Source organism: Balaenoptera borealis (assembly GCF_965194805.1).
Source record: "Balaenoptera borealis genome assembly, chromosome: X".
Lineage (NCBI taxonomy): Eukaryota > Metazoa > Chordata > Mammalia > Artiodactyla > Balaenopteridae > Balaenoptera > Balaenoptera borealis.
In genome coordinates this window covers 128,247,619-128,270,041 of record NC_138881.1, presented here as the reverse complement: position 1 = coordinate 128,270,041, position 22,423 = coordinate 128,247,619, and the positions used below count along the sequence as shown (strand labels likewise).

Genomic DNA, 22,423 nt, shown 5'->3' with positions numbered 1-22,423 from the left:
GGGGCGGAGGTTCAGGAAGGAACCGTCGTCTCTCAGCCGACCGCGGAGAGAGCGGATGGGGAGACCGGCGGCCCGAAGACGGAGTCGGAGGCGGAGCGCTGCGGCCATGCAGGCGGCAGAGGCGGACGCAGGCGCAGGCAGGATGGCGGGCGGCGCTGAAGGCCTGGGCAGCCAGGGGGGCAGGGGGGGTCGGGGCGGCCCTCGCAGCGCGGGTGCTGCCGCCGCTGCAAACGACGGAGCTCTGTGTGTCGCGCCGGCACAGCACTCTCCGGGGCCGGGCGGACACCCCGCGTCCACGGCCAGAAGGCCGGGAAGCCGGCCGCACGTATTGTATCCTACCCGAGGGCGGAGTGGGGAATGGGCTGCAGGCTGCCTGCGGTGGGAGGTGGGACAGAGGGACGGACGAGTCAGGGGCAGCCTGGGAGCGAAGGGGAGAAGGGGGAGTCAGGGGCTGCTGGCGGGTGGTCTTGAGGGGGAGAAATAAGGGCAGAAGGAAACCCGGGGCGCCTGGGGGCGAAGAAATGAGAGCACGGGGCAGCGGGGTGGCTGGGGTGGATTAGGGCCAGGAGTGGTCTGGGAGGGTGCTGGAAGCAGTCCTGAAAGGGGTGAGACTGGCCAGGGTGCCCTGAGACAGGGCCCAAAGCACCAAATCCGTGTGGATGGTGCCTTAACCGAATCTCCATCAGCGCTCTAAGTGTGCCTTTCCCGTCCACCTTGGAGGCGGAGATCGCCCGTGGGTCCCTGGCCCCAGATGCCGAACTGCACCACGGGGCTGTTGGGAAGGAGCTCACAGTAAGCGGCAGCGTCCTGGCGGTGTAAGTTCTAGAAAGGGCTGCTTGGGAGTGGCAGCAGGTGGCCGGGCCAGTCTCCCCCAAGGGCGCTCTATTGGAGACTCGGAGACACTCCAGGGTTGGATCTAGGGAGGTGACGCGGTGCACTGGACCCATCTCCGCCCCAGCGGGCACTCCAGTGGAGATGGCAGCGGCTTCGGTGTCATAGAGGGGCAGAGCCAGGGACTGGAGGGGTTGCTACCATCACCTTGATTTTCTTTTTCCGTCACTTTTAGCCACTGGAGAGCTGAAGATTCCCACCTCCTCCAAATTTCCATCGTCAACTTTCTTGACCAGCTTTCTCTGGTGATACGGACCATGCAGCGCTTTGGGCCCCCTGTTGCACGCTAAGCCAGGGCTAGAGAAAGGGATTAAGGTCTAAACTTGTGTCCCTTCCTAGACAGTGCATCCCTCCTAGGGCAGTGATTCCTGTAGTAGTTGCCACTTTATTATGGGGGCCTCACCTTTTGCCTCTACTGGCCCTTGGGTGCTGAGGGTTCACTTGCTTTGTTTGGTGCTTAAATGTTTCTTAACTACTGAAAATAAAACTGAACTACGATGCTATGTCTGACTTTATTTTCAACTACAGCACCTTTAAATATTCTTGCCTTTGTCCTTAGATTGGAGGGGAGGTTCTGTGATTCAGATATTCAAGTAGTACAACGTAACTGAAGACAGTTTAAGAAATGGAAGAGGATAGGTCCTGTCTGTCGTTCAGTATTAACTACTGTCAACATTTTGGAATATTTTCTTAGTTTTATAGTGGTATTTATGTAGTAAATGTGTAACAGTAATAATATTTTGCAAGTGTAGCATTTTTCCTGATATTTTTCATCTAACATGAACCTTTTTCTAAAAATTCTTCAAAAGCATTATTGAACGGATACATAAAAGATACATTATTGAATGTTAAATTATTTTCAATTTTTGCCATATTATAGGTAATGATTCAGTGGAATACTTGTATGTAGAGCTTTGCCTGAATGATTGTTTTCTTAAGATAGACTACAAGAGGTAGAATTGGTTAAATATGTAAAGCTCTCACGCTGCAGTGTGTGAAATTGCTCTCCAAATTGTGCAGAAAATGTACCCTCCCACCAGAACGCTGGTTTCGCACGTCCTTGTCACTACTGGGTCTCCTCGGTAAAATTTTTTTAAAAACTGGGTTTGTATGACAAGAGCAAACAACCGAGAAACACTCGAATAGGAGCTTTGTGGCTTACTGGCCTTGTCTCAGATCAGTGAAGAAAAAGTGCTAGGACAGTCATTTAAGCCTTTAGTTAGAAGGAGTTAGCTTCCTGTAAAAGGTGTTGTATCCTGCAGCCTTTCTAAACTCACTTATTCTAGTAGCTCTTTGGTAGATGCCATTGGATTTTCATCATTGATCACGTTTTCTCAGAATAAAGGCAGTTTTGCTTCTTCCTTTCCAATCTGCGTGCCTTTCAGTGATGAATTTTTCTCCTGGTTAAGGATTAGATTTGGCTGCTTTGTATCCCTGGTAGTTGTTTCTTCAGTGTCAGATATTGAGCCTTTTCCCCTGGGGGCTGGGTATCTTTGTATTCCTAGACATATTTTTTGAGCTTTGTTCTGGGATGCTGTTAGATTACTGGGGACAGATCCTTTTGAGTCTTGCTTTGAAGATTTGCTGTGTGGGACCAGAGCAGCTTTCAGTGTAGGGTTCACTTTTTTTTTTTTTTTTTTTTTTTTAGTTTTTGGCCGCACCCCGTGGCATGTGGAATCTCAGTTCCCCGACCAGGGATCGAACCCGCACCTCCTGCAGTGGAAGTGCGGAGTCCTAACCACTGGACCGCCGGGGAAGTCCCATAGGATTCATTTTTTTCCCACACTACTGAGGCGCGAGCCTTCTGAGCCCCCTTCCGGATGCCTCCCCAGTTATGAGGTTTGCATTGTGGCCGGTGGGGACGGCCCCCAGCCCCTGTCCTGCTCGAGCGCTGGGCAGAGTCACCTTCCATCCTTTCGGGTGGCCCTGTCCCCCGCCTCGCAGAGTTTCCTTCCACGCTGGTGCCGCTCAGGGGTCCTCAGCGCACTCCAATGGACCCTCCGCCCTTGGGCACGGTTCTCCCCCTGTGCCGCTGTGTCCTCTCCGGTCCTCCACCCGCCAGCTCCGGCTGCCTGCGCTCTGCGATCCACCCCCGAGACCCGGGGAGGCGGCTGGACTCGGTCCGGACAGTCCGTGTAGACAGCAAGCTGGGGCAGCTGCACGGCTCACCTCTTCGGGGTCTCAGCTCCCAGAGGTCACTGAGGGTCCTCCCTCGCCTGAGGCCCAGTTTCTTCACAGCCTGTGTTTCATATCTTTTGGCTGCATTTAGGGGATTCTTGCCAGCCAGTGGCGGGGAGATCCGGTCCCTGTTCCTGCACGTGCGTGAGCGGAGTCTGCCGGGACAGAACCCAGAGAGCTCTGGCCGCGTGGGCTGGAGGGAGGGGGACGCTGGTGCTGGGGATGGTGGCGGTGGGCATGGCGATGACGGTGATGAAGGAGCATCTCCCCCGCCGGCACGCAGCAGCTCTGGTGGCTACAGCAAGGGTCTTTTTCTTTCTTCCCTTTTTAAAAACCATTTTTAAGACTTTAGTTATCGATGGGGAGATGAGAATTGAGCACTTTCACGCCACTGTCCCTCTGCCTCCTCCCCAAATGGTTCTATTCTACTCACTGCAGAAACTGTGCCCTCCCACCACAATTCTGGTTTCCCCACATCTATGTCACCATTAGGTTGGTGTCCCGCAAAAATAAAAAACAGTGTGTGAGAAGAGCAAGCAACCCAGAAACACTAGGCTAGGAATTTTGTAGTTCACTGGCTTTGTTTCAGATCAGTGAAGAAAACTGCTGGCACACCTGGCTCAGGATCTGGGCAGGGGGAGTTAGCTCCCTCTAAAATATCCTGCGATCTTGGAAGTTTTACTTCTTCCTTTCCAATCTGGTTGCCTTTTATTGATTGCTCTATCTCCTTCTAATGGGCTGGTCTTTACTTACTATTTTCATGCCAAGTGTTTTTGCTTGGATAGCAGACCTTGTATGTTTTCCCTTGGGTCCTGGGTATTTTTGTATCCCTAAACATACTCGAACTTTGTTCTCAGGTGCTGTGGTTACTTGGAGACAGTTTGATTCTTTAGAATCTTGCTTCTAAGATTTGCTACATGGCGCTAGAGCAGCTTCTAGTGTAGAATTAATTATTTTCCCGCTACTGAGAGGCAAGACCCGTCTGAGTGCCCTCCCTCAGGCCTCTTGAATTCCGAGGTTTCCATTCTGGCCAGTGGGGACAGGTGCTCATCCAGGTCCTGCTTGAGCCCTGAGCATAGTTACCTTTAATCCTTCCTGGCAGCCCTTTCCCAGGCCCGGGGCGTGATCAGCACCCCCTGATACTCCAGGGGGACCCTCTGCAGTTCCCCAGGCTCCTCTCTGCCAGCAGGTCCCGAGCTACAGTACCCCAGGCTCTAGGGCCCGACGTCAATCTGATTCTCCCTCCCTCACCCAGCAAAGCCCAGAATCAGCCTACTACCTTGGCCTGACAGATGAACTGGTGAAGCTGCCAGGTTGCTTTAAAACATAAGTCGGATTGCGTCACTCTTCTGTTAAAAATAATCTCCAAAAGGGACTCTTAGGGACAAAGCCAAAGAACTTACAGTGGCCTGAAAAGCCAGATGTGAGGGACTTCCTTGGTGGCGCAGTGGTTGAGAATCCACCTGCCAATGCAGGGGACACGGGTTCGAGCCCTGGTCTGGGAACATCCCACATGCCGCGGAGCAGCTAAGCCCATGTGCCACAACTACTGAGCCCGCGCGCCACAACTACTGAAGTCTGCGCGCCTAGAGCCCGAGCTCTGCAAGAGAAGCCACTGCAATGAAAAGCCTGTGCACTGCAACGAAGAGTAGCCCCCTCTTGCCGCAACTAGAGAAAGCCCACGCGCAGCAATGAGGACCCAGTGCAGCCAAAAAAAAAAAAAAGCCAGATGTGATCCAGCCCGTTTCCTCTCCGATCTTCTCCACTCCCACCCTTCCGCTTGCTCATCCTGATTCAGCCGCACTGGCTTCCTTAGCCGTTCAAAAATGCCAGGCCAGGGGCTTCCCTGGTGGCTCAATGGTAAAGAATCCGCCTGCCAATGCCGGCGACATGGGTTAGAGCCCTGGTCCGGGAAGATCGCACGTGCTGCGGAGCAACTAAGCCCGTGCGCCACAGCTACTGAGCCTGAGCTCTAGAGCCCACGAGCCACAACTACTGAAGCCTGCGTGCCACAACTACCGAAGCCCGCGCACCTAGAGCCCATGCTCCGCAACAAGAGAAGCCACCGCAATGAGAAGCCCACACACCGCAAGGAAGAGCAGCCCCTGCTCGCTGCAACTAGAGAAAGCCCACGCGCAGCAACGAAGACCCAACACAGCCAAAAATATAAATAAATAAATAAGTTTATTAAAAAAAAAAAACATGCCAGGCTGGCTCCTGCCTCAAGGCCTTTGCACTGGTTCTCTTCAGTCTGGAACGCTCTTCCTCTGGGGATCCCCCTGGCTCACCTGAAAATCATTCCCGGCCGCTCTATTTAAAATCGCATCCCGCTTTCTCCCCACCCGGATTACTTGAACAGGCGTGCGGCGTAAGAGGGTGAGAGGCAGGAGGTAGGTAGGAGCACAATGATTGCAGTGCACTTGGGACAGTAAAGAGTTGTCAGATATGAAGGCGTTTGCGGCCATGAAGCCCTGGATGGTTTTGAACAGAGTGGGGACAAGGTCCACTGTGTATGTTACCAGGGTCCCAGTGCCTCCCATGGTGAGAAGAGGCTGAGGGCGGCCAGGGCAGAAATGGGGACCCTGGCATCCAGGCAAGCGACAAGGGCGGCTTGGACCAGTTGGGGGCAGTGGAGGTGGGGAGAAGGGGGCGGATTCTGCATGTGTCTTGAAGGTGGAGCCACCAGGACTCACTGATGGATTGGACGTGGCCCTGGAGCTCCTCAAGTCCTCAGAAACCCTGCAACGTGTCACCCTTCCCCCGTGTCAAGGGCGAGCAGCTCATGCAGAGTCCGACAGCCTCCCCACCTGCTTCCACGTTCGCTCGGGGAGCAGCCGCCTGCCCTGAGGCCAAAGCCACACACTGCGTACATTTCTCAACATTTAATTAGGAAAAAAAATTACGAGGACAAAGAAAACCTCATGCAAAAAAGAGAAAAAGGGGCCAAGTGGGTTTCCAGGAGCGCGGGCCGGGGCCAGATTCCTCCGAGGAGGCAGAAGGACGAAGGAGTAAGGCACTGCCGCCTCTGCCCCTCGGGGCGGGCGCAGGACAGGGCAGCGGAGGATGAGGGGTCTGGACACGCAGACCACACCGAGGGGGTTTGGCAGCAGGGCCCGGAGAAGGGGAGTTCGGTGCCCCCAGGCCCAGCTCACGCCCTGGCAGGAGCCTGGTTCAAGCTCTCCAGGCGCTGAGAGAGATCGGGGCCCCGGGAGGGGGTACAGTCCCGGCCCGAGAAGTCTGGAGGGGCTGCTGCGGTGGCCGCAGGGGGACCCCTTGGCCGAGCCACCGTCCGAGGGCAACTTCGGTGCCTCACCCGCCCCAAGGGCTGCTGGTGCCGAGGCCCCGTCCTCGGCATGGGTGGGGACAGCCAGGGCAAGGGGGCGGGGCCAGAGGCTAGGCCAAGGCTGACCCTGTCACAAGGGAGCCGGGAGGACTCAAGGAGAGAAGGTGAGTGAGGCTGGCAACCTCCGGGGGGCGGGGGAGTAGGGGGCGCGTATTTACAGATGGAGACGACGGTGAGGTGGAGATAAATTAAATAAATAGGTGGTTGGGGTATAAATAGCAAGGAGGGCAGGGGCGACCACAACCCCCGGCACGAGGGTGGGAGGGCGGGGGTATTGCTGCTGCCGGGTCGGGGGGCTTGGTCCGGTCACCCCCTCCCCACGCAGGGCCCAAAGCAAGGCACTAATGATGGGGGCCCGGCTGTGCCCAGAGCATCTTGGCCCGGTGACCTCATGCCACCCGATCCAGGGCTCAGCCCCGGGACCCAGGCGGGAGACGCCCCTCTGCACGGGAGGACGGCTCAGGACTGAGAAGCCCCCTCCTCACGGGGTCCGCCTCCCTTAGCTGTTGCTGGACGCGAGGCCGATGATCTGTTCCAGCTTCTGGCGCAGCTTCTGCTTCCGGCAAGAGGCATCTCGGTCCAGAGCGGTGAGAACCTGCAGGAAGAGGCCCCGAGCTGGGCTCTTGAGGGGCGGGCTCCTCCTGGCCAAGCCCCCCCCCGCTGCCCCCCATTCCCCGGCGTGGGCTCGCCCCTCCCTCGGGCCTCAGCGTACCCCTCCCCGCCGGGGCCCTGGGCACGTGGGAGGGGCCCAGCCTCTGGCCTCCGAAAGGGCCTCCAGCTCCTCCTTGACCCCAACCCCTCCTCCGACTGCACAGCCCTCTTCCCCTCCTTTCCACGGCCGGCACACAGCGCCTCCCAAAGGGTGGTCTGGACTGGAGGCCCCCATTTCCCATCCCCTCCTAACCCCCACCTCTACCCCAGACCTCTCTCACCCAGGTCTCCGCGATCTCGGGCCTCACCTCCCTTAACCATGGGCAGCACCTGACAGAGCCCATCGCTCCCTCCTCCCTGACGCCCAGGGCGGGAGTGGGGGGGGGGGTCCTCACGCGTGTTCCAGGACCCGTCTGGCACTCGGGGGCCCCTCCCGAGCCTCCTCAGACTCTGCAGCCGGTCCCCCCTCTTCTCTGCCACCTCTTGAGTGTCCCAGGGCTCAGTGCTTGGGCCACGTCTCCCTCTCCAGCTGCCCGTGGCGCCCCCCCCCCCTTGGGGAGCTCATCCAGGCTCGGGGCCCTGTCCGGGCCCACCCATTCTTATCTCCAGCCAGGAATCCAACCCTGGAGCGGGCGCATCTGTCTTCCCCGACTCTCCAGCCACAAACCAGGCAGGTGGGCTGACCCCGCCCACCTCTGGCCCCAGCCCATCGGCAACCCAGCCCTCCGTGTGCTCCCGGCCCCTAACTTCTGCCGGACCAGAGCTTTGCGCTCCAGCCAGTGGCTTCTCTAGTGGGTCCCTCAAATCCCAGCATCTACAGAGTGTCACCTGTGCCACCTTAAGGGCCTGGCTGGGGGAGGAACTGTGAGGAATCCAAGAGCTGGGCTCGCTGACCCCCACCACGCCCCTGCCTCTGCCACCAGCAGTACCCTCAGAGCCAACGAGCAGGGGCCGGAGGGGGCGGCACGCACCTCCTGGCGGTACTTGGCAACGTAGAAGTAGAGCTCACTGAGCGCGCTCAGGACGTTGAAGTCACTGGCGTGGAGACGGGACTGCTCCACCAGGTACGCGTCCATGTCCTGGTCGCTGATGGACGCCATCTTGCCTATGTCCCGGTAGTACCTGTTGGGACCCCGAGGAGGTCGTGCCAGCAGGCGCCACAAAAGCCAAAGCCCCTGCCCTGGCTGCCAGGCCAGCCTCCGGGCCTTCTTCCTGAAGCCAGCCCTTCCCGAAGAGGAGCCAGCCCGTGGCGGCACAGCTCCTGCCCCCTCGCCCAGCAGCCGCGTCCCCTGGGGTCCCGGCCCCGCCTCCCCCCACACACTGGGGCCCACCTCTCCACCCAGCTCTTGTAGTTGGGGATGTCCTTGGCGTAGAGCAGCTTGTTGGAGGGTGAGTCCTTGCCCAGGCGGTGCTCGGACGTGGAGCAGGAGTCCATGAAGGTCTGGGCCACCACCGACAGGCAGGCGTCCGTGATGCTGCTCTTGTGGATGTCGAAGACGAACTGCGGGTTCTTGATCACATTCACCCAGAAGCGCAGGGGCAGGCTGGACAGAGGGACAAAGGCCCGCAGCTCCCCGATCTCCCCGCGCACACCCTCCCGTCCGCGCCCACCTCCGCAGGCCCACAGGCAGCGAGACTGACGCACTGAGAGGTAGCAGCCTTTTCTTTAACTTTCTGCCTGACTTCAAGCGGCGAGAAGTCAGAGTGAACGGTCTTCTGTCCTCAGTGGGTTTCAACGCGCCCCCCCCCCCCCGCACGGCTAAGCCCTGGACCGGGCTTCCGGTTATCTCTGCCCTGTGTCAGCGGTACCACCAGCTGAGCAGCAAGGCCCTGAGGGCCAAGGGCACCTCTGGGTGCTGGCCACACTACCCACATCCCAGCCGCCTGAAGCCCCGGCAGAGCCCGCCTGCGGAATCACACGCACTTGCTCTCTGTGCTCGGCGGCACCGCCAGTGCCAGGCCGCTGTCCTCTCCTGCCAGGGTGACCAGCCAAGCCCCCGCTGGCGTCCTGACCGTGGTCCCCGAGCCCCAGCCAAGCCTCCTCACGCCCCCGCCCGAGGGCCGGTGCACGGCAGTACCAGTTGCTCTTCCAGGTGTGGCGCACGTCGGGATCGCTGATCTGCCGCTGGTCGGCCTGCTCGTCCAGGAAGTCGAACATGTACTTGATGGCCAGAGGCAGGGCCGAGCCCCGGTGCGCCGTGCTGAACACGGTCTCGAAGAGGTCGTCCACGAACTTCTGCAGCGTGCCCTGCAGGGGCGCAGCAAGGACACCAGCTGACGGGGAGCCAGGGCGGGACGTCCCCGCGGCAGGACAGACGGGGACGGAGAGGCTTCACAACGAGCAAGGCTTCCCTGCTCGGCCAGCACCCTTCAGGCAAGCTTGGCCTCGACCTCAGGGTGGCAGTTCCCGTAGCAAAGGCGCTGAGCAAGTCCCTTGGGATTGGAACAATCCAGTGGCCCCTTCCCCAGGCAGCCCGGGCCAACCCCAGGGCCAAGGCCGGGCTAGAAGGCACGTGCACTAAGGCCAGGGTGGCACGGGGCAGGCCCACACCTTGGTGGCCAGCAGCCGCGTCAGGTAGATCTCCGAGACCATCTTGCTGCCTCGGTCTCCCTCTCGGTGGTCAGCGTGGTCGTGGTTCTTCACCAGGTGCCACAGCTTGGTGCCCGTCTCCTGGTCGGGCGTGATCATGGGTGCCCGAGAGCGGAGGCTGTCAGGGCTGCTGGCGGTGCGGAGCAAGCTCTCTGGGGCAGAGGGTGGTGCCCCTTAGGCCAGTGGGGCCACACCAGCCGTCGCCGTGGCTCTCGCTCCCCTCCATCTCGGGAGCCCTGCAGGCCGAGGGGGCCCGTCTGCTCTCACGGGCCCACCGCATTCTAGGCTCTAAGGAACTAGAGACCTCCTGAGAGCAGGGTCCAGGGGGGCCGCCAGAGCCAAGCTGGCTGCTCAGACGGGGTGGGGCTGGGGGTTCCCCGCGACGGCCGACACAGCCTCGCAGGGCACGGGGCCAGCAGAGACCCCACACTGAGGACGCCTACCATAACGGCTGAGAGAGCGGGTGAAGGTGAAGGAGTTGGCCATGTTGTAGGCTGACACTTGTTTGGGCACCAGTGCCACCAAGGAACCGTCTGTCACCTGCAGATCCCAGAGACAGAGAGGGGGGCAATGCAGGAGACCGAGAAGCCAAGGGGCCTGAGCCACCGCCTACCCCGGCCCGGCAGGGCACGTGTGGGGCAGCTCCCACGGCTCCCCGAGGGGGGCCTGTGATGCGGGGGCCAGAGAGGGGAGGGGCAGGGCCATGGCTCCCAGGGGCCCTGGGCGTGAGTGGACCTCCGGCTCCTCACCTGGTAGTGGGCCAGTGAGTTGACCCTCTTCCAGTCACACTCGATTTTGGTGGTGACATCCTCGTCCTGGAGAATGATGCGGGCCATGCGGCCCTGGCGCCATTCTGCGGGCCACAGGCAGCTCTGAGGTCCTGCTCCACGTCCCCTGGGACCCTGGGCCCACTGCCCTCAGAGGACAGAGCTCAGGTGGGGAGAGTGAACGCCAGCCAAGGTAACGCGGCCACAGGAGGTGGGGGGTGCCAGGAGGAGAGGGCAGGGGCCTCACCTAGGTCCATGTCCTCAGCTCTGGGGCGCTGGGAGTAGGGGATGCCCTTGTACACAGCATCTAGCAGCTTGTCTTTGGCCTGGGTGATACTGTCACAATTGAGAACCTTCACCGGGACCTGAGCGCTGCCCTCGCTCTCCGGGCACATACAGTGCAGGGTCTGAGGGCGAGGGGGACCACAGGGTGGGTCCTGGGTGAGGCGTCCCCTCAGGCCCGATACCCTGCCCACCTGGCCCCCCGCTCACCAGCGTCTTGTAGTCGATCTGCTGGCGGATGAGCTTGTCCTCGCTCAGGGAGTAGCGCGCCTCGCCCGTGATGGCGTCGATGGGGCCCTTCTCCATCTGCTGCTTGATGGCGCAGTGGAGCAGGAAGAGCGGCTCCCCGGCGCACTCCTGCAGCCAGGGCCGGGACACAGCTTGCCGCCGCCTGCGGCCGGCTGCCCCCGCGCACCCCCTCGCCCCCGCCTGCCCCTCGAGCGCACGCACCTTCAGAAACTTATGCAGCAGGAAGGTGAACCAGTTGGTGAGCATCTTCTCAGCCACCGACTCGGTCCTAGGGTGAAAGGGGTGCTGGGGCCCTGGCCGGGCAGGGCTGGGCCTCCCAGGGGAGGGGCAGGGCTGGCGGAGGGGGCCCCAAGTACCTGCGCAGGAGCAGCTTTGGGTGGTTCTTGCTCTCGAGGTTCTTCTCGATGAGGTCCGCCAGCAGTTGCTTGAGCAGCCCCGTGGCATAATCGAGGCGGCTCTGCAGGGCCACCATAGTGAGCGAGGCCACAGTGCCACGGTCGCGCATGGAGAAGCTGCTCTGAGCCTCCAGAGTGTGGATAAAGGTGAGCACGAAGGCGCGGCTGTGCAGCAGCTGCCCAAAGAGACGCAGGGCCTTCTCGACGTTGGGGGGTGTCTGGGGGCGGGGTGGGGGACGGGGCATCTCAGAGGGTGCAGGTGGCCCTGGGGGTGACAGGGCATGGGCAGGCAACAGGGGGCACTCACATCCAGCTCCTTGAGCACTGGGTGGGCCTCGATGCCCGGGAAGAGCACACGCACGGCGTAGGTCCGGTAGTCCAGGAAGGGGATCTGCACGCCATCCATGTGGTTTGTCAGCTCGTTGATGTCTGTCTGCAGCTCAGCGAAGGCTGGGGAGGGCCGGTGAGGGAGAGTGAGCGGCGAGGGAGGAGGGAGCCCCTGCCGCCTGCCCCACCCCCCACCCCCATGCAGGCACCTTCCTTGCATTCCAGGGCCACCCGGGACTCCAAGTTGTCCATCTGGAGCTGGAGGCGCTTGAGCGTGCGGTCGGCATCCTGAGTCTTGCGTTTGTAGGCGACCAGCACGGCGGTGATGGCCAGCAGCAGCAGCCCGCCCCCCGCCGCCAGCCCCACCACAGCCGGCAGGGTCAGCGCCCGATCGGCCGTGATGTGCAGGGTGCCCAGCCAGAACTCCAGGCCACCCACCAGCACCTGCAGGGACAGGCGCCGTAAGCTGACCCCCACCCCCGCCCCAGGCTGCTCTGGCGGCCTCCCTGCCCCCTACCCACCATGACCGGCTGCCGGCCCGTCTGGCTGGGGGAGTCACACAGGAGTTGCGTGTCTGAGACGGTGAGCGTGCACGGCTGGCCCCCGATCAGCACCGTGTAGTTGAGGCGGGAGCTGCCAGCCGCCGCAGGGATCAGATTCTTGCCCTGCAGATGGAGAGCGCTGCTGGCCAGGGCTCCCCACCGCCCCGCCCCTCCCGCCCTAGGCACCCACCACACCGGCACCTTCAGCACTACGTGGGAGCCAGGTTTGACATCCAGGACCCCAGAGGGCCCGAGTGGCTCGAAGCTGGGGTCGGGGTAGTAGGTGAAGGAGGACCGGTTGAGGGAACGGGCCGTCTGCACGTGGTCCAGCAGGAAGCCGAACTCGTCAGGGTGCTCACCCTGGGCCTGCGGCTGGGGCCGCCCCAGGAAGATGCCGGGGGCCTTACACAGCATGGCGGTGTCGTTGATCACCTGGCACGTCTGTGGGGACAAAGGTGGGCAGCCCAGCACGTGAGGCCACAGCGGGCAGGGGGTCAGGGGTGGGATGGCGGCAGCTGGCACTCACGTTGGTGGTCTCGATGCCTCGGTACTTGGCCCGGACCCGGGGCTCCTGGACCGTCAGCAGGTGGGTCCCACTCACGGTGATGGCGGTGCTTCCACTAGGGATGGGGGTGAGGGGCCTCAGGCTTCCTCCTCACCACCCTGAGCCCAGCCCTGGCGTGTTATCGAGGCTGCCATGGGAGCCCAGGGCCCCCCCGACCCTGGGTCACCCGGTCACCAGGCGAGGCCCAGGCCGGGCACTCAAGGACCTGGCCCCCAGCCTCCCCTCTGCCAGCCAGGCCCCATTCTCCCGAGGGCCTTACTTGATGATGCTCCAGGTGGGCTCGAGGCGAGTGACGGTGGGGTCCTGGGTGTATGTGTAGAGGACGCCGGGACTGGAGATGTTGGCGCGGTCGATGGCCAGGGTGATGGGGGCCTGGCTCGGGCCCAGGGTGGAGACAGGCGAGATGCACACGATCACTTCAGGATCCCTCCTATGTCAGCAAGCGGGGACTTGGAGTGGGCCGCCCAGGGCTGCCACCTGCCGGCCCCGCGGCCCCCATCTGCGACACTCACCTCACGAACTGGCACTCGCTGTCTCTCATGGTCACTGTGACTCTGCTGCCGGCGTCCAGAGAATGACCGGAAATGGTGATTCGTGTGCCCCCCGAGGCTGGGCCCCGACTGGGACTCACGCGGTCGAACGTGGGCGTCTACGGGAGAAGCAGCCCTGACGGGAGCGGGGAGACAGCAGGCGCCCAGCAGGGCCGGGCCACAGCCCCCGCCAGGAAGGAGCGGGAGAGGGAAGGGGGCGGGCAGCCCACGTACCACGAAGCTGTAGAGCTGCTCAGACTGCGTGCGGAAATCAGCCGAGCAGTCGCTGACGCAGAGCTCCGCGGGCCCCGGTGGCGGGCTGGGCACCAGAGACTCCTCCATCTCACACACGATCCTAGGGGTCGGGTCGGGTCGGGTCGGAGGTCAGGCCTGGGCGCCCGGCCACAGGCCGGGGGGAGGCCCAGCGCCCGCACAGCCGCACTCACCTCTCGGCACTGACGTACTCGGCGGGGATGGAGTTGCAGCGCACGCCGGCCACCCGCACGCCCACGTCTCGGGAGGTGAGGCCCAGGTTCTCGCCCACGATGGTGATCCGGGTGCCTCCCTCCTTGGGCCCCATGAGCGGGTGGATCTGCGGAGCAGGAGGGGAGGCGGGAGGGTGAGCCGAGGCAGTGGGTACCCAGAGGGCAGCGGGTGGTGGGGAGGCCGACCTGGGCAATGCGGGGGTGGCTGCAGCGAGCGCCCTTCTGGTTCGGGTGCATCCAGTTGGTCTTGGGGGCCGGGCAGTGGGCCCGCAGCTGGCACCTATGCTCCGAGATGCACCAGCCACAGTTGAAGCGAGGGTCAGCCTTGAGGCAGAGGCCACAGCTGGGCCGCTGCGCCCAGCACTTGTACAGGAGGGCTGTGGGCACAGAGGGCACCGCTGGGGAGCAGCTACGAAGGGTCCCGCTGTGGGCCCGGCCCCAGCACGTGCCTTCTCCGCCCCAGGAGGCGAGCTCCTCAGCCCCATCCCGCCGCTCACCTCGGAAGGTAGCGGGCTTATCGATGGGGAAATCTCCATCCCAGACCACGGAGAAGTCCAGCTCGGTGTCACCATACTCATCACCTTCATAGGAATACTGGGGGAGGGGGACCCGCGTGACTCCAGCGAAGGTGCGCAGACCGCCCCTCCCCCAGCTCAGAAATCCCCAGCAGAAGACTCAGAAGGTCCCTCGCCACGGTCAGCTGAGGCTTCTAGAACAGTCTGCTGGGCACAGATCTGCACCACGCCCAGCCCTGCACAGCCTGGACCCCCGAGGGAGGCGGGGCGGGTGGGCCTCACCGAGGCGTTCTGGCATTGCACGCTGCTGCTGTTGAAGCGCACGGCAGGCACCCGCTGCTGCCGCCCCTGCACCCGGACCACGCACTCGTAGTTCTTCTGGCCCGACTGGGGCTGCGGCAGGTTCTTGGCCCGCAGAGTGAGAGGCTGCATGACGCCTACTGGGATCAGGAGGTCCCCACTGGGCAGGATCTCAGGGCAGCCCTGAGGGGAGAACACCCATCAGCCAGCTGGGCCGGCCCCCGGTTAAGGGGGCTCCAAGAAAACCCCAAGACCGAAGGCAGAAAAGCCAGGGACCGGCCCGCGCAGAGCCCGGCCCCCTCGCGTGTGGCGCCCGCCTCACCTCGGTGCTGTGGACCCTGCCCTCCTGGAAGGAGCACTCATGGGGGTGGCTGGTACACACGTGGCGGTACTTACACCAGTGGCAGGGGTAAGGGCTGCCAACGCAGGACATGCACCTGGAGGGGAGAGGCTTCAGAAATCACGGAGAAGACCGGGCCTGGCCCCTCACCGTCCCTCCTGTGGGACACACGGGGAACCAAAGGCAAAAGGCACCGGGGCCCGCCTGAGGCCCACACGACACCGCGAGCAACAGAGACACGGGGACGGGGGTCGGGAGGGCCAGTACTCACGAGTGGAGGACGCTGCAGTTGTAGAAGACAAAGTCGGCCCCGGCAAACCTCACGCCGCTCTCCTTGGAGAGCAGCTGCAGCTGCACGGTGCGCGTGGCCCCTGCAGCGAGCCCAGGGGAGCGACGCGTGAGCCGCGGACAGAGAGCACCCCTGCCCCCAGCAGCCCATCCACTGACCGTGCCCCCGGGTGAGAGCCCGGAGCTCCTGCAGGGAAGGCGATGGACAGCGTAACTCTCCAGAGGGCAGCAGGACGGCCTCGCTCTCGGTCACCTCCTCGAAGGCGCAGCTCACGCCCGCACTGAGGTCCGGCACGTTGCTTACGGCCACGGTCAGCTGGGGGAAGCAGAGGGCTCAGAGCTGCGCGCACCCCTGACACGTGTGCACGGGCCTCTACACCCGCACCCCCCGCACCACTCACCTGCACCCCAGGCGATGTCACCGACACATTGTTGGGCCGGACCCGCACCTGGACGCACTTGCTCAGCTCCTTGGCGAAGCCATGCAGGGCCGAGGCGCCTGGACAGGCCCCATGGCGGCAGCATCTGCGTGGGGTCAGGCCAGGCCCATCCCACAGCTGCCCCAGCAAGGCCCGGAGCGGGAGTGCAGCGGGGGCCTGGGGGGGACGAAGGGGACGGCCAGCCCAGCCCACGGCACCAGGCAACCGCATGCCTCGGCCTCATCCCCTGGGGTCCGAGCGAGGGATGTCACTTGGGATAGAGGTTCCACTCGTTAGCTGGAGAAAGTAGAAGGGCAGGGAGGGGGAGGCCACAGGGGCGCAGCTGGGGGGAGTGGGCACTTGGGCGGCTCCTCACCTGTGCTGCAGCACGCACCACCCGCAGTGCGGGTCCCCCGAGCCCAGGCAGGCTGCACAGCTTGGGTACTGCTCGCAGGTCTCCACCGGGAGCTGGCTCACCTGGGGGCAGCCGTGTCAGCACCCGCCCCACCCCCGTCCCACCCCCGCCCCCCGGCCTGCCGCGGGCCCACCTGCTTCTCGCTCAGGAGGTAGACGTGCCGGTGGTCGGGGCTGAAGAGCAGGTCACGGAGTATGGGGCTGCCGTCCACCACAGGCACCGTCTCATACAGGTGGGCCTCCTGAGAGCCGTCGACCCGTACCTGGGCCACGAGACCAGCCACCTGACGCCACAGCAGCACCCCACGCGCCCGGGCATCCTATTCTCGAGCCAGGGACCCAGCCTGCCCGCCGCCCCCTTGTCCCACAGACCAGGGAAGGAGGACGCCAAGGCTGCCCCCTGGAGGCCCTTGGGGGTGACACAGCCAGTCCAAAAAGCCTCCCAAGACATAGAGACAGAGATGAGCGTTGCCTAGAGTTGGGGGACAGGGAAAGCGTGAGAGCTAAAAGGGAAGGGATTTTTAGGATGATGGCAACATCCCAGAATGAGATAGCGGTTATGCTTGAGTAACTCCGCAAACTTACTGAAATCACTGAGATGTATGCTTTAAACGGGGGGGGGGGGGGCAGTGTGACACGGCAGTTACACCCCAATAAAGCTGTGACAAATGCAAAACGGGGACCAGGAGGGAAGCAGACCAGGCCCCAAGAGCTCAGTGGCTCCCTTCACAAACCTTCCCCCGGCCACCCCCGACCTCCCGCAGAGACAGCCCCGCATCCCCCGGGTGAGCAGGAGAATGTGGCAGTTGTCCTGACTCCTGTCCCTTCAGAACACCCTGGAACAGGAACAGCTGCGGCCCTGCCGGCACTGCAGCCCCCGTGCCCACGAGGGGACAAGAGGGCAAAGAGGGTTAGGTCCACATTTGTCTCCTCGTTCATTCGACTGAGGACCCAGCAATGGCGGCTCCGGCTCTCCCGGCAGGGAGGCCCGGAGATAGGCCCGCTCTGCCCCCAGAGCCACAGGAAGCCAGCGATTCAGGCCACGGCGGGCGGTGGCACTCAAGCATGTGCGTGGAGCACAGCTGGGCTCCTGGGGCCCAGCCTGGGAAGGCCCCCGTCCCCCAGTGGCCAGGCCCCGTCCAAGGTGCTGCAGGGCTCATCCGCACGCTCTGGACCCACATGCCGAGCGTTCCGGGGCTCACCTTCTTCAGACTGCCGCCGCGGGTGCCGATGAAGACCACAGAGTGCTGCTGGTACGTGTAGGCGGCCACACTGGCCATGCCATCGGTACTGTCGGCTAGCAGGGGCAGCCCCTCGATCACGTGCAGCCCGCCCAGCGGCTGGTTCAACACCAGCCCGCAGAAGTTTCCATTTATCTGCATGGGCTGGTGAAACAGGAGAAGGACGCACGAGTCAGAGCTGGGGGGCACCAGCCGGACAGAGGCAATGAGACCCCACGTCCTAGGGGGGACCCCACGGAAAATCGGGGGCTGAGGAGGGAGGCGGAGGACGGAGAGCAGGCAGGAGCAGGCCGGGGTGGGGAGGGTCGGGAAGAAGAAGGGGGTGGTCCACACAGAGAGCACACCCACCAAGAGAGGCGGGGGGAAGGCAGGCCAGGGAGGAAAGAGAAGCAGCAGAAGCAAGGAGGGGTGACAGGGGGCGGGGGACCCCGGGCGAAGCTGTCGTTCCCAAGACCGAGCCCCGCAGACCCAGGAAGGGGCAGAGGGCCCAGCCCGCGGGCAGGGGCGGGGGCGGGTGAGGGCTCACGGTGTTGATGCAGGGCAGCTCCTTGTTCAGCAGCCAAGGCAGGGCCAGCGTGCCCTCCCCACGGTAGCAGGACTGGATGCGGCGCCGGATGTGGGCATTGATGCTGCTGAGGGTGAAGAGGCAGAGGACGGTCTGCCGCGGCGGGCTGGCCCGGTTCTTCTGGCCCTGAGAGAAGATGGTGAAGAGGACGTCCTCGTCGGCCGGCACACCCAGGGCCTGGGCCAGCAGCAGGCCGGGCTTGGCCAGGTGGGCGCTCTGCACCAGGCGGTACTCCACGCCGCGCCAAGAGCAGCCGATGGGGAACTCCACGTACGAGTAGAACTCCGAGTCCCCCGAGCACATGCGCACGATCTTGGACGTGAAGAATTTCTCGCCTGCCGTGTCCAGCAGCGTCTGCTGGGTATCCAGCTGCAGTGTCAGGAAGTACACGAAGGAGGCGCTCACGAAGCCGTAGACGTAGTAGATGTCGAAGGCTGGGTACAAGGACAGCGTGTCTGAGGGGATCTTGATCTGAGAGGAGACGAACTCGTCCTGGTACACCTGGGGAGCGGGTGGAGGACAGAGCCTGGGACGAGGCCTAGGTCCACCCTCGACCTCCCCAACCATGGCCCCTGGGCCCCCGCCACCCAGCCTGGCCCTGCGCCCACATGGCCCCCGGGGGGCTTCCCCCACAACCTCCCTGCCCCCGACCCGCGCGGTCACAGGACCCCAGGCCAGAAAGGCTCCAGAGGGCAGGCTGAGCAGCCCCGTCCCAGGACCCGGCCCGCCCTCCCGTCCTCAGCAGCCTGCCCCCTCTGGGACCAGGGCTCTTCCCGACGCAGAGCCAGGACAGAGTGAAGGCAGGAGGGCACGGGAGCTGGCTCTTCAGAGGGGCGAGAAGGGAGGGGAGGGGAGGGGAGGGCAGGGGTCGGGGGCCGGCCGAGCAGGTGGGCGGGCTCACCCACCAGACTGAACATGTCGGCGCCGTCCTCGTCGCCGATGAGCTTTCGGGAGCTCAGGGTGGGGAAGTACTCAGACTTGCCATCCACGGCGGTGCCCACGAACAGCTTGCTGGGCCCCTGGCCCTGCTCCACGATGACACCCGCCATGGAGTCAGGCTCCTGGGCCCCCGACAGGTAGTGCTCCTTGCGGTGGTGCGGCTCGCCCAGCTTGAAGAGGTCGTCCAGGCGCAGGAACTGGCAGATGCCCTGCCAGATGCTGCCGCAGGCCAGCAGGCGGCGGGCTGCGTAGTCTATGAGCAGCAGTTTGTTCACGTTGTCCACAGGCGCCAGGCGGTGGGCACAGACACGCATGCTGGGGGGTGGGTAGCAGCGAGCATTGTCCTCGACGGGCCCCGTGACGTGGACCCGCAGCTCGGTCAGGTTGGGGGCCAGCTTGAAGACGCGATTCACCGCGCCCACAAACACCTCCCCGGTCACCCGGTGCACGGCCAGGTGGGTGAGCGAGGTGTCCGTCACTGAGAAGGCAGGGAAGGGCGTGCTGCCTCCCAGGGCCCGCCCCACGGCAAGGAGGAACAGCAGGAGGAGGCCGACGGCGGGCATGGCCGGCGGCTGCCCCGGGGGGGGGGGGCCTGAGGAGAGACAGGGAGTGCCGGTCAGAGGCCCCCGGCCCAGGGAGCCCAGCCGCCTCCGGCCCTGCCTGGCCTAGGGCCCCCAGCAGGCCAAGAGCCACGCCACAGAGGGTGGAGGCCAGTCGCCCACCACCATGCCAGAGCCCCAGATGGCGACCACGGCTGGGAGAGAGGAGGGGCCTCCGCCAGGGCGCACGAGTGAGCAGCGAGTGCAGGCAGGCTTGGGGGCCATCAATCATCCCCCACCCACTGTTGGAAAGGAGCCAGGAGGCCTCGCCTCAGCTGGGCCACACCCAAGGGGGCAGCAGAGCCAGATGCTAGGAAAGGCAGGGTGGGAGGCCCTCCAGAAAGGAGAAGCCAAACACCAGATCCCAGAGTTGAGGGTGGCCAGCCGCACACAAGAGCAACCCAACCGTGGGCAAGCCAAGGCCACAGACGTGCCTCCCACCCTAGTTGGGGAAAGGAGAAAAGGTAGGGAGAGAACAATCGCAAATTGGTGGGGGTTGTCAGGACACCACCCCAGGACAGGGGTCTGAGGCGTCAAAGCCTGAGACCAGATGGGAACCAGGGCTGCCACTTCCACCTTCCTGGCCCCGGCTGCCTCCTCGCCCCAGGGGCCTCCGTCTGCTGGCCGTCCAGGAGGAGCCTGCCATCTAGCCTACCGGCTGCAACACAAAGCCGAGTCGCCTGCCCCCAGAGCAAAGCGCAGAGACAGACATAAGTCAGGCTCTGCTCAGGCACAGCCAGATGGACGCCCAGGCAGCCCTGCGCGGCTCTCCCTCCAAATCCACACGTTAGCTGGGGAAGGGGAGACGCAGGGGGGCCCAAGGAGCCCTATGGAAGGGGAGCAACATTCTGAAATACAGCTGAGACTTTGGGGAGATGGGGTGGGGGACCACAGGAGCAGTACTGGGCTTGGCTGGGTCTTCACCCCCAGGCCACACCCAGCCCTCGGCCAGCTCCAGGCAGCAAAGACAGCAGAGAAGTGTCGTGGCAGCCAAGGGGGCAGGGCTCAGCGATACCCTCTCAGTGCCCAAGCCCCAAGGGAGACACAAGTTACCCAGCTTGGGGAGGGTGCGGGGAACCAAACGAAGGCAGCAACCAAGGAAAAGGGAAAAAATGCATTTGCTAGAACAAGGAGAAGACCCGGCTTGGAACTGCAAAGTTTCAGCTCAGGCTGATCATCTCTGGGGCTCTTTTGTCAGGTCCGCATCCTGGATCCTTAATGCAAGAGCCAGAGAAGAAAGGAAGACGGAGAAGGGAGGCCTCATGCCACCCTCACCTCCTCCACACCGCACAGGAATACAGGCCTAAGAATGGGGATGGGACAGGTCGGGAGGGAGACCTGGAAAGGCAGAATTTGCAGCCCAAGTGCCCATCCCAAACCTCAGCCTGTAACCGGGAGCCTCGGGCATCACAGGCACACCCAGCCTCTCTGCTACGGCCCTGCCAGCAGAGCCCGAGGGTGGGGACAGACCCTCGCAGAGACCCGGCTCTAGCGCCCGCTCCCCAACGCCCCGCGCGGTGCTGCCTGCCCGGCTCGCCCCGCCCCCACCAGGGACCCCCCACCCCCACCCCGGCAGATCCACGGGGATCCTAGTGGATGGAGGCGCCGCAACAGTCCTTGCAGGGGCCGCTCCTCCGCCACAAAGGGTCCCCATCGGGCCGGGGGGCTAGCCGCGGACGGACGGTCCCTACCGGCGCCGGGCACGAAGGACCAGTCAGGCCGGCGCCCGAGAGGCAGGGACAGGGCCCGACCCCTTAAAGGCCGAGACGAACCCCCGCGCTGCCGGAGCCCAGGGCCGCCGAGCAGGCTGGCCCCGCACGGGCGGCGGGGGATGGAGACCACCTACCTGTCCCTCCGCCGCCGCTGGCTCCGGGTGGCCGCCCGCCGGCCACGTGGACGCGCCCTCGAGCCCCACACCGCCCCGCTCGCGCGCCCCCGCCGCCGCACCCCTCGCCCTACGCCCCGCGCGCCCGCGCCGCCGCCGCCGCCCACACACTGGGCCGGCCCGCGGCCGCCAGGGCCTTTTAAACCCGGACCGTACCACCGCGCCGGGCGGGGGCGCCCAGGGAGGGCCGAGCGGCAGGGCTCGCGGGCGGGGGCCGCCCCTCCGTGGGGCCGGGAGAGGCCCAGTGCTTAGCCCGGGACCCCGTGAGCGGCCCGCGTCCCCACCCAGCGAGCCGACCCCCCTCGCGCAATGGCCGCGTCCGCGGCGCGCGCCTCTCCCCCGCCACCCCCCGCCCCGGCCCGCCGCCTCCCGCAACCCTGGGACCCGCGCGCGCCCGCGCCGCACCCCCACTAGGGCCCGGGGCGCGCGCAGACCCCGCCCCGGCGCTCGGAGGCGCGCCCGGGGCCACCTGCCGCCGGTGCGCGGCCTCCCCTGTCCCAACCCTTAGGGCGCACACCAGCCGGGGACTCGCGGTCCTGGCTCAGGACACTCTCCCCCGACGGTCCTTAATCCGGAGGGTCCGCGGCTAATAACATGCAGATGCCCGGCACGAGGACTCAAGGCTGTCGGCCATTTACACCTGGCCCCTTCCCCAGCCAGCCACCCTGGCCCTGAATCGGAGGGAGGTTTTCATTCCCTTGGTTTCCTTTTCCTTTTCTTTTTAAACAGCTTTATTGAGCTATAATTCATCTGTCATGTAAGTCACTCATGTAAAGTGTAACGTTCAATGACTTTTAGTATATTCACAAAGTTGTGCAGCCATCCCCACTACCAGATTCCAAAACGTTCTCATGACCCCTGAAGCAAGCCCCCATATACCCCTTAGCAGTCCTCCCAGTCTGCCCCATGTGAATTTTAGGATGAGCTTGTCAGTTTCTGCAAAAAAGCCAGCAAGAGTTTGATAGGGATTGAATTGAATCTGTAAATCAATTGGAGAGTGTTGCCATCTTAACAAGATTCTTTCCATCCATGAGCATGGGATGTGATGATTAACTTTATGTGTATTAATTTCAACTTGGCTAGGCTGTAGTCTGCAGTTATTTAATCAAACTCTCATGTAAGT

At 63.5% G+C, this 22,423-nt stretch overlaps 2 protein-coding genes across 4 annotated transcripts; one reads left to right on the top strand and one right to left on the bottom strand.

Annotated features, from left to right (window-relative positions):
• On the top strand, positions 1 to 1,394 carry LAGE3 (L antigen family member 3). Its single transcript, XM_082376399.1, has 3 exons — positions 1 to 330; positions 687 to 815; positions 1,067 to 1,394. The coding sequence occupies exons 1-3, from the start codon at positions 56 to 58 to the stop codon at positions 1,179 to 1,181; spliced, it is 519 nt and encodes a 172-aa protein (XP_082232525.1). The 5' UTR covers positions 1 to 55; the 3' UTR covers positions 1,182 to 1,394.
• A 4,544-nt stretch (positions 1,395 to 5,938) lies between these two features.
• Positions 5,939 to 20,870, bottom strand: PLXNA3 (plexin A3). 3 transcript variants are annotated; one of them, XM_082376398.1, is made up of 32 exons: positions 18,783 to 20,869; positions 17,839 to 18,378; positions 17,274 to 17,456; positions 16,206 to 16,334; positions 16,034 to 16,134; positions 15,640 to 15,763; positions 15,398 to 15,554; positions 15,222 to 15,321; positions 14,933 to 15,047; positions 14,593 to 14,793; positions 14,293 to 14,389; positions 13,982 to 14,172; positions 13,757 to 13,902; positions 13,545 to 13,665; positions 13,293 to 13,429; positions 13,040 to 13,210; positions 12,742 to 12,835; positions 12,417 to 12,656; positions 12,195 to 12,338; positions 11,883 to 12,117; positions 11,654 to 11,796; positions 11,308 to 11,522; positions 11,153 to 11,219; positions 10,913 to 11,059; positions 10,668 to 10,827; positions 10,403 to 10,506; positions 10,097 to 10,193; positions 9,615 to 9,805; positions 9,142 to 9,311; positions 8,395 to 8,607; positions 8,035 to 8,185; positions 5,939 to 7,007 (listed from the first exon to the last, which is right to left on the bottom strand). In XM_082376398.1, the coding sequence occupies exons 1-32, from the start codon at positions 19,377 to 19,379 to the stop codon at positions 6,912 to 6,914; spliced, it is 5,577 nt and encodes a 1,858-aa protein (XP_082232524.1). In that variant the 5' UTR covers positions 19,380 to 20,869; the 3' UTR covers positions 5,939 to 6,911. The 3 variants fall into 3 exon arrangements, with proteins under 3 accessions (XP_082232524.1, XP_082232523.1, XP_082232522.1); XM_082376397.1 differs by having other exon boundaries at positions 11,308 to 11,564; positions 18,783 to 20,867; XM_082376396.1 differs by having other exon boundaries at positions 11,308 to 11,564; positions 13,982 to 14,389; positions 18,783 to 20,870.
• Between the last annotated feature and the right edge of the window lie 1,553 nt (positions 20,871 to 22,423).